Genomic DNA, 18172 nt, shown 5'->3' with positions numbered 1-18172 from the left:
AGGAAGCGTGGCCTGGATCTGTGCTTGTAAACCTTTCTAAAACATTGCGATTTTTCCTTAACCCTTGTTTTGTCAAAGATGATGATAGCTAATACTTTACTTTGTGTCAGGCACTTAAACATATCTGTGTGTAGACACACACACAAACCCATATTTATAGATTTAAAACTTACAACACCACCACGATGTAGGTGCTCTTGTCATACCCATTTTACAGATGTGACTGAGGTACCGAGATGTTAAGTGACTGGCCCAAGAGCACACAACTATTAAGTGGCAGAGATGGGACTGGAACTCTTGACTGGCTGGCTCCAGAATCTATGTTCGTAATTCTACATCTAGATAAAATAAGCAACTAAACACCATCAAATACAAGTGTGTTACATATTCTAGCTGGTTTCTCTTATTTGGGCATTGAGCCTGAGGTCTGCTCCTCCTTGTTAAAAAGGGCAAAGCAGCTGTTGGAGGATGGTACACCTGTGCCAGATGAGGGTCTTTTTTGTTTAATCAGAAGAGGAGTTGAGAACACAACAGGTTTTTCTTTTTGTGACTTTAGTGTTGTTGTTATTATTATTTTTCCTTTTGAGACAGAGTTTTGCTCTGTCACCCAGGCTGGAGTGCAGTGACACGATCTTGGTTCACTGCAACCTCCGCCTCTTGGGTTCAAGCGATTCTCCCACCTCAGCCTCCCAAGTAGCTAGGATTACAGGCATGTGCCATGATGCCTGGCTGATTTTTGTATTTTTACTGGAGACAGGGTTTCACCACATTGGCCAGGCTGGTCTCAAACTCCTGACCTCAGGTGATCTACCCGCCTCCGCCTTCCAAAGTGCTAGGATTACAGGCGTGAGCCACCGTGCCTGGCCTAGTGTGTTTTTTTAATGGACTTATTAAGATAAATGTGGATTCACATGCTGTTGTAAAAAAAATACAGAAAGATTCTCTGTGCACTTCACCCTATTTTCTGCCGTGGTAACATGCTGCAAAACTATAGTATGATATCACAATCAAGATATTCATATTGATAAAAACCACAGATCTTATTCAGACTTTTCTGGCTTTGCTTGTACTTGTTTGTGTGTGTGCATGTGTGTATGTAGTTCTGCACAGTTTATCACATGTGTAGGTTTGTGTATTCACCACTACAGTCAAAATACTGAATAGTTCAATCCCCTTAAGGACTCTTTTATAACTGCATTCACCTCCCTTTCTTCCTTTACTCCCCAACTTTTGGTAGTCACTAATCTGTCCTTCATTTCTAAAATTTTGTTGTTTCAAAAATATTATATGAATGAAATCAGAGTATATAACCTCTGGAATTGGCTTTTTTTGGGTAACAGCTTTATTGCAATATAATCCACATCTCATACAATTCAATCCTTAAAATGTACAGTTCAGTGGTTTTCAGTATACAGTAGTCCCTGTGTACCTGAGGTTTCTCCTTCTATGGTTTTAGTTACCTGTGGTCAACTTGAGGCTTGAAAAGGTGAGTACTGTACAATAGGATATTTTGAGAGAGAGAGATCACATTTGTATAACTTTTATTATAGTGTGGTGTTGCAATTGTTCTATTTTATTATTATTGTTGTGAATCTCTTACTGTGCCTAATGTAGAAATTAAACTTTATCATAGGTGTGTATGTATAGGAAAAACATAGTTTATCTAGGGTTCGGAACTCTCTGTGGTTTAAGGCATCCACTAGGTTCTTGGAATGTGTCCCCTGCAGATACAGGGGGGACTACTGTATTGACAGAGTTACACAGCCATTAACACAATCAATTCTGGAACATTTTCATCATCTCAGAAGGAAATTTTGTACTCTTTAGCAGTCATCCCCATTTCACCTGAACACCTCTAGCCCTAGGCAACCACTAATTTCCTTTCTGTCCCTATGGATTTGCCTCTCTGTGGACATTTCACATAAATGGAATCATACAATATATAGTCTTTTGTGACTGGCTTCTTCCATTTATTTTATTATTTATTTATTTATTATTTTTTAAGATGGAGTCTCGCTCTGTCGCCAGGCTGGAGTGCAGTGGCGTGATCTCGGCTTACTGCAACCTCCACCTCCTGGGTTAAAGGGATTCTCCTGCCTCAGCCTCCCGAGTAGCTGAGACTACAGGCACCTGCCACCATGCCTGGCTAATTTTGGTGTTTTTAGTAGAGATGGAGTTTGGCCATGTTGGCCGGGCTGGTCTCGAATTCCTGACCTCAGGTGATCTGCCTGCCTTGGCCTCCCAAAGTGCTGGGATTACAGGCGTGAGCCACCACACCTGACCCTTCTTCCATGTAGCATGATGTTTTCAAGGTCTATCCTCATTGTAGCATGTATCAATATTCCATTCTTTTTTATTGTTTAATAATATTCCATTATATGAATATATCACAGTTTATTTGTCATTCATCAGTTGATGGAAATTGGGGTTGTTTACACTTTTTGGCTATTATGAACAGTATTGCTATATTTGTGTACAGATTTTTATATTGATATATGTTTTCATTTTTCTTGAATATGTACCATATATATCATAAGATATCTCTGTGTTTGTTCATTGAGGAACTGCTGGACTGTTTTCCAAAGCAGCTGTACCACTTTAAATTCCCACTACTAGTCTATGAGAGTTCTAGTTTCTCTGCATCCTTGTCACCACTTGTTATTATCTGTCTTATTATAAGCACTCTAGTGTATATGAAATGGTATCTCATTGTGATTTTGATTTGCATTACCCTGATGGCTAATGATATCGAGCATTTTTTCATGTGCTTATTGACCATTTTGATATCTTCTTCTTTGTAGAGATGTCTATTCACAGTATTAAAAATGACCAATTTTTATTTTTATTTTATTTTATTTTATTTTTTTTGAGATGGAGTCTCGCTCTGTTGCCCAGGCTGGAGTGCAGTGGCGCGATCTCAGCTCACTGTAAGCTCCGCCTCCCGGGTTTACGCCATTCTCCTGCCTCAGCCACCTGAGTAGCTGGGACTACAGGTGCCCGCCACCTTGCCCGGCTAGTTTTTGTATTAGTAGAGACGGGGTTTCACTGTGTTAGCCAGGATGGTCTCAATTTCCTGACCTCGTGATCCGCCCATCTCGGCCTCCCAACGTGCTGGGATTACAGGCTTGAGCCACCACGCCCAGTCATGACCAATTTTTAAATTGGGTTATTTGTCTTTTTATTATTGAGTTGTAATTACTTATATATTCTGAGTAGGCCCGGCATGGTGGTGGCTCAGGCCTGTAATCCCAGCACTTTGGGAGACTGAGGAGGGCAGATCACTTGAGGCCAGGAGTTCGAGACCAGCCTAGTCAACATGGTGAAACTCAGTCTCTACTAAAAATACAAAAATTAGCCAGGTGTGATGGTGGGTGCCTGTTGTCCCAGCTGCTTGGGAGGCTGAGGCACAAGAATCACTTGAACCCAGGAGGTGGAGGTTGCAGTGAGCTGAGATGGTGCCACTGCACTCCAGCCTGGGTGACAGAGACTCTGTCTCAAAAAAAAAAAAAAAAAAAAGTTATTTATATATTGTGGACACTAGATGCTTATCAGATGTTAATGTTTGCGAATACTTTCTCCCATTCTGTGGATTATATTTTCTTTTTCTTGATAGTTTTTTTTTAAGCATGGAAGTTTTTAATTTATCTATCTTTTTCTTTTGTTGTTTGTGCTTTTGATATCATACCTAAGAAACCATTGCCTAATCCACAGTCATGAAGATTTACTCCTGTGTTTTTTTTCTAATAGTTTTATAGTTTCAGCTATTACATTCAGGTCTTTGATCCACTTTGAGTTAATTTTTCAAATGTGGTGTGAGGTAGGGATCCAACCTCATTCTTTTTTTTTTTTTTTTTTTTTTTGAGATGGAGTTTCACTCTCGTCACTCAGGCTGGAGTGCAATGGTGCAATCTCAGCTCACTGCAACCTCCGCCTCCCAGGTTCAAGCGATTCTCCTGCCTCAGCCTCCTGAGTAGCAGGGATTACAGGCATGCACCACCACGCCCAGCTAATTTTTGTATTTTTGGTAGAGACAGGGTTTCACAATGTTGGCCAGGCTGGTCTCGAACACCTGACCTCAGGTGATCCACCTGTTTCAGCCTCCCAAAGTGCTAAGATTATAGGCGTGCGTGGCCAACTTCATTTTTTTGTATATAGATCTTCATTACCATTTGTTGAAAAGTCTATTCTTTCCTTATTGAATTATCTTGGCACTGGGATTGATTTCTTTCATTCAGCATAGTTTCCTTCATCCAAGTTGTGTATATCATTAGTTTATTACTTTTTATTGCATGGTGTGGAAATGCCAGACTGTTTAACCATTCACCTGTTGAATGACATCTGGGCTGGTTCCACTTTTTCATTATTACAAGTAAAGCTTCTGTGAGCATTCACACACAGGTTTTTGCATGAACATAACTTTTCATTTTTTCTGGGATAAATGCTCAAGAGTACAATCAATGAGTCATATGGTGATTGCATGTTTAGTTTTATCAGAAACTGCCAGAGTGGCTGTGTGGTTTTATATTCTCACCAACAATGTATGAGTGATCCAGTTTTCTGCATCCTTGCCAACATTTAGTGTTGTCACTATTTTTTATTTTGGACTTCCTGAGAGGTATGTAGTGATAGCTCATCATGGTCTTAATTTGCATTTCTTCAGCGTCTAGTGATGTCGAACATCTTTTCTTTTCTTTTCTTTTTTTTTTTTGTGATGGAGTCTCACTGTGTCACCCAGGCTGGAGTGCAGCAGCATGATCTCAGCTCACTGCAACCTCCAGCTCCCAGGTACAAGCAATTCTTGTGCCTCAGCCTCCCAAGCAGCTGGGATTACAGGCGCATGCCACCAAGCCTGGCTAATTTTTGTATTTTTAGGACAGATGGGGTTTCGGCATATTGGCCAGGCTGGTCTTGAATTCCTGACCTCAAGTGTTCTGCCTGCCTCAGCCTCCCAAAATGCTGAGATTACAAACATGAGCCACAGCACCTGGACGAACATCTTTTCGTGTGCTGTTTGCCGTCTGTATATCCTCTTTGGTGCATTGTCTGTTCATGTCTTTGAATGTTTTCTGATTGGATTATTCTTTTGTCTTTTTTTGCTGTTAAGTGTTGAGAGTTTTTTGTACATTCTAGGTACCAGTCCTTTGTTAAATGTGGAGTTTGTAAATATTTCCTCCCAGTTTGTAGCTTGTCCTTCACCCTCTTTGTATGGACTTTCACAGAACTATTTTCAGTTTTGATGAGGTTCAGTTTATAAAATTTCCCTTTTATGAATTGTGGTTTTGGTATCAAGTCTGAGAACTCCTTGCCTATCCCTGTCTTCCAAAGATTTTCTCCTTTTTTTCTTTTTTTTTTAATGGAGAGTTTTTCCCTTGTTGCCCAGGTTGGGGTACAATGGCATGATCTCAGCTTACTGCAACTTCCGCCTCCCGGATTCAAACGATTCTTCTGCCTCAGCCTCCTGAGTAGCTGGGATTACAGGCATGTGCCACCACGCCCGGCTAATTTTGTATTTTTAGTGGAGGCGGAGTTTATCCTCATTGGTCAGGCTGGTATTGAACTCCCGACCTTAGGTGATCCAGCCTCCCAAAGTTCTGGGATTACAGGCATGAGCCACCGTGCCCGACCTCCTGTTTTTTTCCTAAAAGTGTTATAGTTTTACATTTTATGTTTAAGTTCATGATCTATTTTGGGTAAGGTGTGGGGTTTAGGTCAGTGTTATTTGTTGCTAATCGATATTTGTGTTTTAAAAAGCTGATCTGTGAATTATCTAAAATCCAGTTTAAAGCCACACTTCGGGAACTCCTTGGGTGGTAGGTCTAAAATCTGGTTTAATGTCACACTTTGGGAGACTCTTGAGTGGTGGGCTGGAGTATTTCAGTGCGAATTGCTTTCTAGCGAAGGGGTCTGGGTCAGGTTACTTAACCTTTCTGAGCTTCAGTTCCCCTGTTTTACAAAATGGGAATAATAACATTTACCATATAGGGTTAGTTTGAAGATTTATTCAACAAATTCTTATTGAGTGCCTATTACGTGCGAGGTGCTGTTGTGGTTCTTAGGGATATATGACTGTAACCAAGACAGACAAAGGCCACCAACATGTGAGTTCTTCATGGAACTGACATTTTGGCAAGAGGAAATAGATAATAGATAAGTAAACAAGTGAAGTATACAGTTGACCTTTGAACATCACAGGTTTGAATTGGGCAGGTCCACTTACATAGATTTTTTTTTCACTCACACATGCATCAAAAATACGGTATTTGTGGGCTGGGCATGGTGGGTTATACCTGTTATCGCAGTGCTTTGGGAGGCTGAGATGGGAGGAATGCTTGAGGCAAGGAGTTTGAGACCAGCCTGGGCAACATAGCAAGACCCTGTCTCTACAACAGAACAGCAACAGTAATTAGCTGAATGTGGTGGCATGTGCCTGTAGTCGCAGCTACTCAGGAGGCTGCAGCAGGAGGATTGCTAGAGCCCCGGAGATCAAGGCTGCAGTGAGCTAAGATTTCACACTGCACTCCAGCCTGGATGACAGAGCAAGATCTTATCTAGAGACAAACCAACAATACAAAAAACTCCAGTGTTTCTAGGGCCTGCATATATGAAGGGCCAACTGTGGGACTTGAATATGTGTGAATTCAGTTATATGTAGGGGTCCTAGAACCAATCCCCGGCATATACTGAGGGAGGACTGTATAGCCTGTCAGATGGTGATAAGTGCCGTGAAGAAGAAAAGCAGGGAGTGGGGACTGGAGGGTTGTTATCTTTAAAAGTCTCAAGGAAGGTGACATTCGAGCAGAGATCTGAAGGAGGTGAGGGACTGAGCCTTGCAGAGAGCTGGGGACTTGCTGGGGGAAGCAAGCACCAGGCCAACTGAGCAGCCAGCGCAGAGGCCTGGAGGCTGGAGCATGCTTGGCACGTGCGAGGGGCATCCAGGAGACCGGTGTCACTGCATCAGTGACTGAGCGGGAGATGGCAGGAGAAGAGGCTGAAGTTGAGCTGCAGATGTGGGACTTAGAGCCGTTGTATGCAGAGAGAGCTGGGGAGCCATTGAAGGGTTTGGAGAGCAGGAGTGAGCATCATCTACTTTTGTTGAAAAGGATCCCTCTGGCCCTTTTGTGGAGAACATTCTTCAGGAGGGCAAAGGTGCCACAGTAGGCCAGGGAGAAGGCTACTGCAGTGATCTGCTTGAGAGGTGGTAATGGCTGGGAGCCGAGTGGAAGTGGTGGTGGTGGGGAGAAGTGGTCAGATTCTGGGTTTATTTTGAAGGCAGAGCTAACTGCATTTGCTGATGGATTGAATATGGGATGAGAGAAAGGGAAATAGAAGTCAAGGATGGCTCCAAGGCATTTTGCTAGAGCAGCAGGAACGATGGAGCTGTCGTTTCGTGCGAAGGAGCAGACTGTGGTGGGAGCTGATTTGACGTGGGTGTCATAGATCAGGAGTTCTGTGTTGGAAATGTTGACTTGGAGATACCTATTAGACATTCAAGTGGAGATACCCATCAGCAGATGGATACATGAGTGTGGAGTTCAGGGAAGAGGTTCGGGCTGCAGATATAAATTTGAACGTGATCAGTGTGGAGATGGTATAGATGGCATCTAAAGCCCTGAGGTTGGATGAGATCTTTTACGCTAATGATTCTCAACTAGGGGCAATTTTGTCTCCCAGGAGACATTTGGCAGTGACTGAGGACATACTGGTTGTCACAACTGGGTGGCGGCAATGGGGTGTTACTGGCATCTAAAGGGATAGAGGCCAGGGAAGCTGTTCAACATCCTACAATACACAGACGGCCACTGAAAACAAATAATTATCTAGTCTAAAATGTTCATAGTGCTGAGGTTGAGAATCCCCGATTTAGTCCTTAGATTTTTAGGGAATAAATGCAGATGGAAGAAAGAGGAGTTGTAAAGCCTGAACCTTGGAGCCTCCAGTGTTTTGGGTTAAATGCAGACAATTGCATGAAAATGCATTAAGTGGGCCGGGCGCGGTGGCTCAAGCCTGTAATCCCAGCACTTTGGGAGGCCGAGACGGGCGGATCACGAGGTCGGGAGATCGAGACCATCCTGGCTAACATGGTGAAACCCCGTCTCTACTAAAAAATACAAAAAACTAGCCGGGCGAGGTGGCGGGCGCCTGTAGTCCCAGCTACTGGGGAGGCTGAGGCAGGAGAATGGCGTAAACCCGGGAGGCGGAGCTTGCAGTGAGCTGAGATCCGGCCACTGCACTCCAGCCTGGGCGGCAGAGCGAGACTCCATCTCAAAAAAAAAAAAAAAAAAAAAGAAAATGCATTAAGTGTATGTGAAGTATAGCACTTAACACACAGTAAGCACCCAGTAAATGATGGTATTTTTAATCTTTCAAAGGCAGTTCTGATTTGCCACTTAGGATAAAAGGAATCATAGTGCAGGGTTCCATAGAGGATCTCTATTGCACTCCCCTTAGTGTACAGATGGGGAAGCTGAAACCAGAGAGGGGAAGAGACTTGGCTGTGATCAGACAGTGGGTCAAGAACCCAGGTTTTGTGATGACGGCTGTTGATTATTCCCATTTTACAGATGAATAAACTTAGATTTAGAGATTTAGCCACTTGTACAAATCTACACAGCGAGTCCATGGCAGAGCTAGAATCAAAGTTTGAATCTCTTGATTTCTCATCCAATGTTTTGTTTTATTTTTTTGTTTCATTTTGTTTTTAGAGACAGGGTCTCACCCTGTCACCTGGGCTAGAGTGCAGTGGCATGATCACAGCTCACTGCATGCAGCCTCGAACTCCTGGGCTCACGTGATTCTCCTGCCTCAGCCTCCTAAGCAGCTGGGGCTACAGGCTCGCACCACCATGCACAGATAATCTCTCTCTCTCTCTCTCTCTCTCTATTATTTTTTTTGTAGAGACAGGGTCTCACTGTGTTGCCCAGGCTGATCTTAAACTCCTGGCTTCAAGGGATCCTCCTGTTTCAGCCTCCCAAAGTGCTGGGATTACAGACAGGAGCCAGTGCGTCCAGCCTAATCCAGTGTTTTTAACAGCAGCAGCAGCAGCAGCAGCTGCCGCCATCATGGGCTGAATGCCCACTTTGTGCTGGGCACTGCGAGACACTTTTCATAGGCTGGCCAGGACGGAAGCTGGGGCAGGGGCCTGGCAGACAGGGTGCAAACACACCCCCCCCCCGCCCTTCTGAATTACTCGCTTCTCTTTGTTGACATCGTGGCCCCTCCCTGCTTAGGCGCGTTGGCCGGCAGTTGTTTTGCTGTTGGCCAGCTGTGTTGTCATCTCCTCCATCCCCATGAAACTCCCTTCACACTCTATTATTTACTGTAAAAACAATAATATAGCATCAGGCGAAGGCGTTTTTAAAAATAAGCACTCCGAAGCTCATCATCCTAGCCCAACAGCTGTTTTAATTTTTCTGACTTCTTCACATCTCTGCCCATATGCCTGCAGTAGACATTTTTCCACCCTTGCATTGGGATGTAGAAAGCATTCTGTATGCTGCTTCATTTGCTTGGTGGTGTTACATGTGTTATGTTGTTTATAATTATGTTTATTGACTCTAGAAGTCCATTGAATGTCCCCATTTGGCTCGACTGTTTCCCTCCAGACCTCTATAATGATAAATAATACTATATTAAGAAATCTAGCACTTATAGTTCTTCCCTTCTCCCCCCACCCCGAGTTATTTCTTTAGGATAAAGAGTCAGGAGTGGTTGAAAAAAGGGATTTTAAATATATTGCTTTAAAAAATGGTCGTGCTAATTTATACTGCTACTGGCATCTCATGTTAATTTACACATGTTTATTAATTTCGACAGGCTGGTAATGACTGTAGGCTGGGCAATTTGACTCATATCATCTCGTGTAACTCTCACACTTGCTCTTTAGGCGTTATAATCTACGTTTTTGTTTCTTTTTTTTGACAGAGTCTCATTCTGTCACCCAGGCTGGAGTGCAGTGGCATGATCTTGGCTCACCGCTTCCTCTATCCCCCGGGCTCAAGCTATCCACCCACCTTAGCCTCCCAAGTAGCTGGGACTACAGGCATGCACCACCATGCCTGGCTAATTTTTATATTTTTGTAGAGAGATGAGGTCTCACTACTATGTTGCCCATGCTGGTGTCAAACTCCTGAGCTCAAGCGATCCTCTTGCCTCGGCTTCCCAAAATGCTGAGATTACAGGCATGAGCTATTGCACCCAGCCATAATCTCCATTTTTTAGTGGAGGAACCTGACATCCACATTCAAAGGGGATTAAGTAACTTGCCTGAAGCCACAGAAGTATGGCCAGGTGCCGTGGCTCACACCTGTAATTCCAGAACTTTGGGAGGCTGAGGCATGTGGATCACTTGAGCTCAGGAGTTTGAGACCAGCCTGGGGCAACATGGTGAAACCCCGTCTCTACAGAAAATACAGAAAATTAACCGGGGGCATGACGTTATGTGCCTGTGGTCCCCGCTACTCAGGAAGGTGAGGTGGGAGGATTGTTTGAGACTGCAGTGAGCCAGTGATAGCACCACTGCCCTCCAGCCTGGGTGACAGTGAGACTCTGTCTCAAAAAAACAAACACAAACAAATAAAGAATAAAAATAACTAATGAGGGGTGGAGATAGGATGTGAACTTGGGTGTACCAGATCCCAGTCCAAAGCTCCTCCTGTGAAAAAAAGTTGAACATTTCAGGGTTATTGCATCTTGTTTAGCCTTATTAAAGTCAACACATGGTGGCCTAATTCAACAGCTGTTAAATGTTATCCTCATTGTTTTAATGTGCATTTTGACCTCTGATCTCTGAGTGACCTGTAGCCCTGTGTAATTTAGAGGGATGGGGCTTTGAGGTCCCCAGATTCTGTTTTGTCAATGTGTGTTGACAGTTGAAGAGAGTGTGTCTGGGTACCAGATGGTTTTTAGAAACATGGAGAAACTCATGGATTCACACCCCTCAATCAACATATCAGTCTGTAGGCAACAAACTATTTGAGTTCCCTGGATCTGTCCAGATATGATCAGGGTGGGGAGGAAGAAAAAAGAGAAGTGGACCTTCTTTTCAAAGAGCCCTCAGTCTTCCTGGGTAGATGGGAGGTAGCACACTTGTCGAAGAATGAGATGCCTAAGTCTGAAGTTGGGAGTTTCATCCTCCACAGTTGCTATCTTGGACCCTGTAAGGTGATTTTTAAGAAGCTTGAGTAGGTTGCCAGTATTTAAAAATCTGGAGATTTCACATGAAAGTCGGAATTTCTGGCTCCTCTTGAAAAATGGGAGGATCTGGCAACTGTGAACCTGTAGTCCTGTTTGGCAGCAGTCATCTAGAGGTGAGCAGTAGCTGCCCCTTTTGGATGGGACATCTACTGTCCTGTTTGCCATGGTCTTCACCCAGCATAGGTCTGCTGTTTACATGGAACTTCTCCTGCCCTTCTGTAAATGCTGCAGGAGGACTAGGAAGCAGAGTGCTTTGCCAAGCCCTAGAGGCTGGAAAGGAATGTAGGGCTGCATTCCAGGGGGTGGGGATGGTGTGAGCCGAGCTGCAGGGAACAGAGAGCCACTCCCAGTAGTGCAAATAAAGCAGTGGTACCTCGGCTCTTGTAGACTCCCAGGACAGGGCACACAGGGCAGCCAGGACCACAGCCAGAGAGTCGGAGAATAACGCGAGGACCTCTGGGAAAGATGGCGAGTGAGCACACCCCAGATCTGACCCTCTGGTGCAAACATAGAAGAATGATGGCTTAAAACAAAACTACATTTAAAAAATCAGAAAAATCTCTATGGGCCAGGAATGGGAGAGAAAACCTAAGTGTGGTGAATGGGCTTGCAGCCTACAGTACCCAGGATACAGGGAGCAGTGGCAGCCAGCCCCTCAGTGTCCATATGGGATGGGATTTGGGTGGGCCCTGCTTGTGGGGAGAAGGGAGCCAGTCAGGAGGCAGGCTTTGTTCCTAGTGAGTGCTGAAATCTCTCTTGGATGGCTCCATATATAACTGGAGACATGCTGCTTGTGTGCATTCCAGGGAAGAAAGGAAACCTTCTGGGTGGAAACAGAAACTTGTTATTGTGCTATACTTGGGGCCAGAGTTGGAAACTGTGTTACCGGTGCACTCCCAAGATAGGAGCAGCCTGGGCAAATGCTTCCCTTTGTATCTTCTTCATAAGGGGAATTCTGAACAAATTAATCACACAAAAATTGCCACGAGGGGCTGGGCGTGGTGGCTCAAGCCTGTAATCCCAGTACTTTGGGAGGCAGAGACAGGAGGATCAGCTGAGCCCAGGAGTTTGAGATGAGCCTGGGCATCTAAGCAAGACCCCATCTCTACAAAAAGTATAAAAATTAGCTGGGCTTGGTGGCATGTGCCTGTAGTGCCAGTTACTTGGGGGACTGAGGCAGGAGGATCACTTGAGCCAGGGAGATCAAGGCTGCAGTGAGCCGTGATCCTGCTACTGCACTCCAGCTTGGGTGACAGAGCAAGACCTTGTCTCAAAAAAAACAAAACAAAAACAAACAAACAAAAAAAGACTCCTTGGGGTTGTACTTATTCTTCTTAAGAGATTGTGTAGCGGTGCTTTCTCACCTGTTCATTAAGGGATGCTGAGGTCCCTCTAGCTAGGGACACTTTGCAGGCCCTCACAGAACTTGAGAGTAGTGAAACTACACTTGACGGAATCACGGTGCAAGAGAGAAAAGGATCATTTGGCACAATCTTGGTGTCTTCCCTCATTTTACTGATCCAGAAATTGAGGCCCAGAGATTTGCCCAAGATCACACAGCTGGTCAATGCAGATGCAGGACTATGGGCTGAGCCCGGAGCTCCATCTTGCATTTGCTTCAGAAGCCTTGGCTTGGCTTTTCTTTCCTTTTCTTTCTTTTTTTTTTTTTTTGAGACAGGGTCTCACTGTGTCACTCAGACTGGAGTGCAGTGGTGCAATCATGGCTCACTGCAGCCTCAACCTCCCAGGCTCAAGCAATACTCCTGCCTCAGCCTCCTGAGTAGCTGGGCACATGTATGTGCCACCATGCCCAGCTAATTTTTGTGTTTTTAGTAGAGATGAGGTTTCTCCATCTTGACCAGGCTGGTCTCAAACTCCTAACCTCAGGTGGTCTACCTGCCTCCGCTTTCCAAAGTGCTGGGATTACAGGCGTGAGCCACCATGCCCAGCCTATTATTATTATCATTATATAATAGATTGTGCTTCCCTTTTTGCTTTGACAGTCAGGGAACCCACCACTGAATTTGAACCTTATCTTTAGACCTCCACATAGGACCTAATGTCATGTATTTCTTTTCTGTTTCCCTGTCATTCCCTGGCTTTATTTAACTATTTGGCTCTCATTCCCCTCATTACCCTGATTTCTGTATGTTATTATATTATATGTATTACTATACATTGTTTCAGAACAAGTTTGGAATTAATACCTTAAGAAAAATGTATCAACAGTTTGATTCAGACTGGCCTGTTGTATGTAGTCCAGGGTGATCTTGAATAAGGAGGTGAACTACGCTATTAAAAATGAATTAATGGCCAGGTGCGGTGGTTCACGCCTGTAACCCAAGCACTTTGGGAGGCTGAGGTGGGCGGATCACTTGAGGAGTTCAAGACCAGCCTGGCCAATATGGTGAAACCCTGTCTCTACCAAAAATAGAAAAATTAGCCAGGTGTGGTGGTGTATGCCTGTAATCCCAGCTACTTGGGAGTCTGAGGTGGAAGGATTGCTCAAACCTGGGAGGTGGAGGTTGCAGTGAGCCTAGATCATGCCATTGCATTCCATCCTGGGTGACAGAGTGAGCCTCTGTCTCAAAAAAAAAAGAAAAAAAAAGCAAATATTTTTGAGAGCTTATTGTATATTAGCCATTGTCATGCATCCTTTGTGTGTATTTCCTTAAACCTTACAATGACCCTATGAGGCAGGGCCTGTTATCTTTCCATTTTGTAGTTGAGGAATCTAAGGATCAGAGGGGTGATCCTTTAGTGATGCAGCCAGCAGTTGCCAGCTGCAAGTGGCAGAGCCAGGATTCAAATGTAGCCCACCTGACTCCAGAGCACACACTTACTTCCTGTTTCATGTTCTTTGGGAGGGGCCCCCTGAGCTCTTGGGGGCAATGGAGGGATGATTTCAGGCAGCTGACTGATGCTTTTTCTCCCTGTTCTTCTTCCTCTTCTCTTCCCATTTCTTCTAACCTCTTCTCTCTGCTTCCTGTGTTCTCCAGAGCCCATGAGGGCCCCCAAAGGCCTGGCTTTCGCTGAGATCCAGGCCCGCCAGCTGACCCTGCAGTGGGAACCACTGGGCTACAACGTGACGCGTTGCCACACCTATACTGTGTCGCTGTGCTATCACTATATCCTGGGCAGCAGCCACAACCAGACCATCCGAGAGTGTGTGAAGACAGAGCAGGGTGTCAGCCGCTACACCATCAAGAACCTGCTGCCCTATCGGAACGTTCATGTGAGGCTTGTCCTCACTAACCCTGAGGGGCGCAAAGAGGGCAAGGAGGTCACCTTTCAGACGGATGAGGATGGTAAGAGTCTCAGCCCCAATTCCCAGGGCCCTGTGTGCCTTCCATAGATACGCCATGTCTGAGACTGAAATTTACTGAGGGTATTTTTTTTTTTTTTTGCTTAGGATTAAACCAACTGTATAACACCAAAGTAATGATAGCTCCTATTTATTCTCTGGAAGACTTTGGGTTAGATTGGTCTACTTTCTTTCCTTAAGTGTTTGAAAGAATTCAGCAGTGAAGCCATTTGGGCATAGAGTTTTCTTTGTGGCAAGATTTTTAGTAAATTTTAATTTTTAAAATAGATACTGGGATATTCAGATTTTTTATTCTTGTATCAGTTTAGATGGACTGTGTTTTTTTTTTTTTTTTGAGTTGGAGTCTCACTCTGTTGCCCAGGCTGGAGTGCAGTGGCACTATCTTGGCTCACTGCAAGCTCCGCCTCCCGGGTTCAAGCCATTCTCCTGCCTCAGCCTCCCGAGTAGCTGGGACTACAGGCGCCTGCCACCACACCCGGCTAGTTTTTTGTACTTTTAGTAGAGACGGGGTTTCACTGTATTAGCCAGGATGGTCTTGATCTCCTGACCTCATGATCAGCCCGCCTTGGCCTCCCAAAGTGCTGGGATTATAGGCGTGAGCCACTGCGCCTGGCCCGATGGACTGTGTTTTTTTAAGCAATTTGTTCATTATACCTAAATTGTCAAATTTCTTGAGATAAAGTTGTTTATAATATTTATTTATTTAGAGACAGAGTCTTGCTCTGTTGCCTAGGCTGGAGTGCAGTGACACCATCTTCTTTGACTTAAGAGTTATTTAGATTTATGTTGCTTAATTTCTAAGCAATTGGGACTTTTCTTTTTTGTTTGTTTTTGAGACACAGTTTCACTCTGTCACCCAGGCTGGAGTGCAGTGGCGCAATCTTGGCTCGCTGCAAACTCCGCCTTCTGGGTTCAAGCAATTCTTGTGCCTCAGCCTCCTGAGTAGCTGGGATTACAGGCGCCTGCCAGCATGCCTGGCTAACTTTTGTATTTTTAGTAGAGACAGGGTTTTGCCATGTTGGCCAGGCTGGTCTCGAACTCCTGATCTCAGGTGATCTGCCCACCTTGGCCCTGCAAAGTGCTGGGATTATAGGCATGAGCCACCACACCTGGCCAGCAATTGGGACTTTTCTGATTGTCTTTTTATTATTGATTTCTCGGTTACTTCCACTGTAGTCAGAGTATATACTCTAAATTTTATCTTTTGAAATTTGATCCTTACTTTATGGCCCAACATATCATTAAATTTTGGTAAACATTCCATGTGTATTTGAAAAGAACATGTATTCTGTTGCTGTTGAATGCAGTGTTCTACATATGTCAAACTAATATTTAGCCCTTAGTACATGTCAAGCACCATTCTGAATGGTTTTAATATATTACTGCATTTAATACCCATGACAACCCTGTGTGGAAGGTTACTATTTCCATTCCCATTTTACAGAAGAGGTCACATGACCAGTAGAGAGGTAGCAGAGCTGGCTTTCTAACCTGGCCATCTGGCTTCACAGTTGTCATTTTTTTTTTTTTTTTTGAGACTGAGTCTTGTTCTGTTGCCCAGGCTGGAATGCAGTGGTACAATCTCAGCTCACTGCAACCTCCGCCTCCCTGGTTCCAGCGATTCTCCCACCTCAGCCTCTTGAGTAACTGGGATTATAGGCGCCTACCACTATGCCAGGCTGATTTTTTATATTTTTGGTAGAGACGGGGTTTCACCATGTTGGCCAGGCTGTTCTCGAACTTCTGACCTCAAGTGATCCGCCTGCCTCGGCCTCCTAAAGGTGCTGGGATTACAGGCGTGAGCCACCGCGCCAACAAGTTGTCATTCTTAAGAGCTACACTCGAATACTAGCACAGGTCCTAAGCCTTCCCCTGGGTTCCTGCAGATCCCAGGTACCCCAAGCTCCTTGGCTTTGTCTTGCTGCCGCACGTGCATAGTTTTCTGTTCTGCACAGCATTGGCCTAGACGCAAAATTCAGCTCCTTCCTTAGTTTCTGCTTTTCTCTGCCTTAGGACTTCAGCTTCCCCATAGTGGTTTATCAAGGTGTTTTCCCAAGCAAACACCATTCTCTTCCTAAATGACAGTCCTGTGCCTGGCATTAACAGTATACATTTACACAAAAGCAAAACAAAACAAAGCCATGCCTGCAAGTGTTAATGCTGAAATGTTAACAGTATCTCTGGGTGATACAATTGTAGATGCCATTAATTTTCTTTAAGCTCATTTTGGTTTTCTACATTGAACATGTCATTTATGTAATTAGAAATTTTTAGACAAGAAAATATCTCCACCCATAATCCCAATACCCCAGTGCAATTGCTGTTTTCATTTCTCCGGCACACGTGCATATTTTCTGAAAACTACCCAACTGGAACAAAATTGGAACCTTCAAACGTATTTCTCTCCTGAATGCAACCTACACAGTAATGAAAATGCCAGCTATCCATTTTGAGTACTTAGTAATAGGTTGAGCCATATGCAATTGCTGATGTTTGCCTTGGGGCTTTATGTACATCACATCATTGAGTCCTGGCTTGAGAGGGGTTGTCTCATCCCCACTTCACAGCTGAGTTAAGTAAGGTGCAGAGAGGCTAAGTAGTCTGTGAGAACCAGGTGGGAAGTGGCAAGCCTGGAATTTAAACCCAGGTGTCTGGCACCAAAGCCTACTTTCCCCTGACCCCTGCCACCTTTCCCTTGCAGTGCCCGGTGGGATTGCAGCTGAGTCCCTGACCTTCACTCCACTGGAGGACATGATCTTCCTCAAGTGGGAGGAACCCCAGGAGCCCAATGGTCTCATCACTCAGTATGAGGTGGGTTTGGGACCCTATTACAGTGGGGGACCCTGGTGGAAGGTGAGAGGTGACCCTCTTTCTCTCTGCTGCTACAGTAGGAGGTGCATGGGAGGACAGATGTGATTGTCATAGTTTCTTCAACTATGGCCAGGTCTGTGCCCTGTGAATTCTAGAGAAGGGTCCTGAAGGCAGGAGGGAGAGGCGAAGATGACTAGAAGCCTGGCTTGATGGCATCCACTGTCTCCTTTGCTTAGCCTTATCTCTCACTTCCCTGGAACATGGTGGGTGGAGGCTGCTGGTCAGGGATGCTCTGCCCTTCCTGTGCCCACCTGCCTACCGATCCTGCCCCCAGATCAGCTACCAGAGCATTGAGTCATCAGACCCGGCAGTGAATGTGCCGGGCCCACGACGTACCATCTCCAAGCTCCGCAACGAGACCTACCACGTCTTCTCCAACCTGCACCCAGGCACCACCTACCTATTCTCCGTGCGGGCCCGCACAGGCAAAGGCTTCGGACAGGCAGCACTCACTGAGATAACCACCAATATCTCTGGTGAGCCCCACCTGACCTGGCCCAGCCTCTTTGGAGGTGGCCCAGAATCCCAGGGTTCCATAGGCAGAGGGGAAATGGGGGGCATGGCAGGGGTAGTTACGGAGGGCCCCTGCTGAGAAGAATATGCTGTTTAGGAGTTAAAGTCAGGCTCAGGAAGGATGAAGTCAGAGGAGTCAGGAGACTGTGGTCAGTGGAATCAGAAGGTTGAGGTTGGGGCTGGTGCCTGAGGTCAGGGGCCAGGGTAGCTCAGGTCATGTCAGCAGGAACAAAGAGGCTAAGGTTAAAGTAGAGGAGATCTGAGGACTGT

General features: G+C 45.1%; 1 protein-coding gene across 6 annotated transcripts in view; it reads left to right on the top strand.

Annotated features, from left to right (window-relative positions):
* LOC105494581 (protein tyrosine phosphatase receptor type U) overlaps nt 1-18172 on the top strand; it is a 90403-nt gene that overhangs the window by 24754 nt on the left and 47477 nt on the right. For all 6 annotated transcript variants that reach the window (XM_011763134.2, XM_011763133.2, XM_011763129.2 and 3 more), the window contains exons 8-10: nt 14193-14501; nt 17220-17329; nt 17664-17865. In XM_011763134.2, coding sequence (XP_011761436.1) covers nt 14193-14501; nt 17220-17329; nt 17664-17865 — 621 coding nt within the window. The remainder of the gene's footprint in view (nt 1-14192; nt 14502-17219; nt 17330-17663; nt 17866-18172) is intronic.

This window comes from Macaca nemestrina, chromosome 1, assembly GCF_043159975.1.
Source record: "Macaca nemestrina isolate mMacNem1 chromosome 1, mMacNem.hap1, whole genome shotgun sequence".
Lineage (NCBI taxonomy): Eukaryota > Metazoa > Chordata > Mammalia > Primates > Cercopithecidae > Macaca > Macaca nemestrina.
Note: the sequence above shows the minus strand (reverse complement) of the source record. Positions and strands in the feature narration are given on the sequence as shown.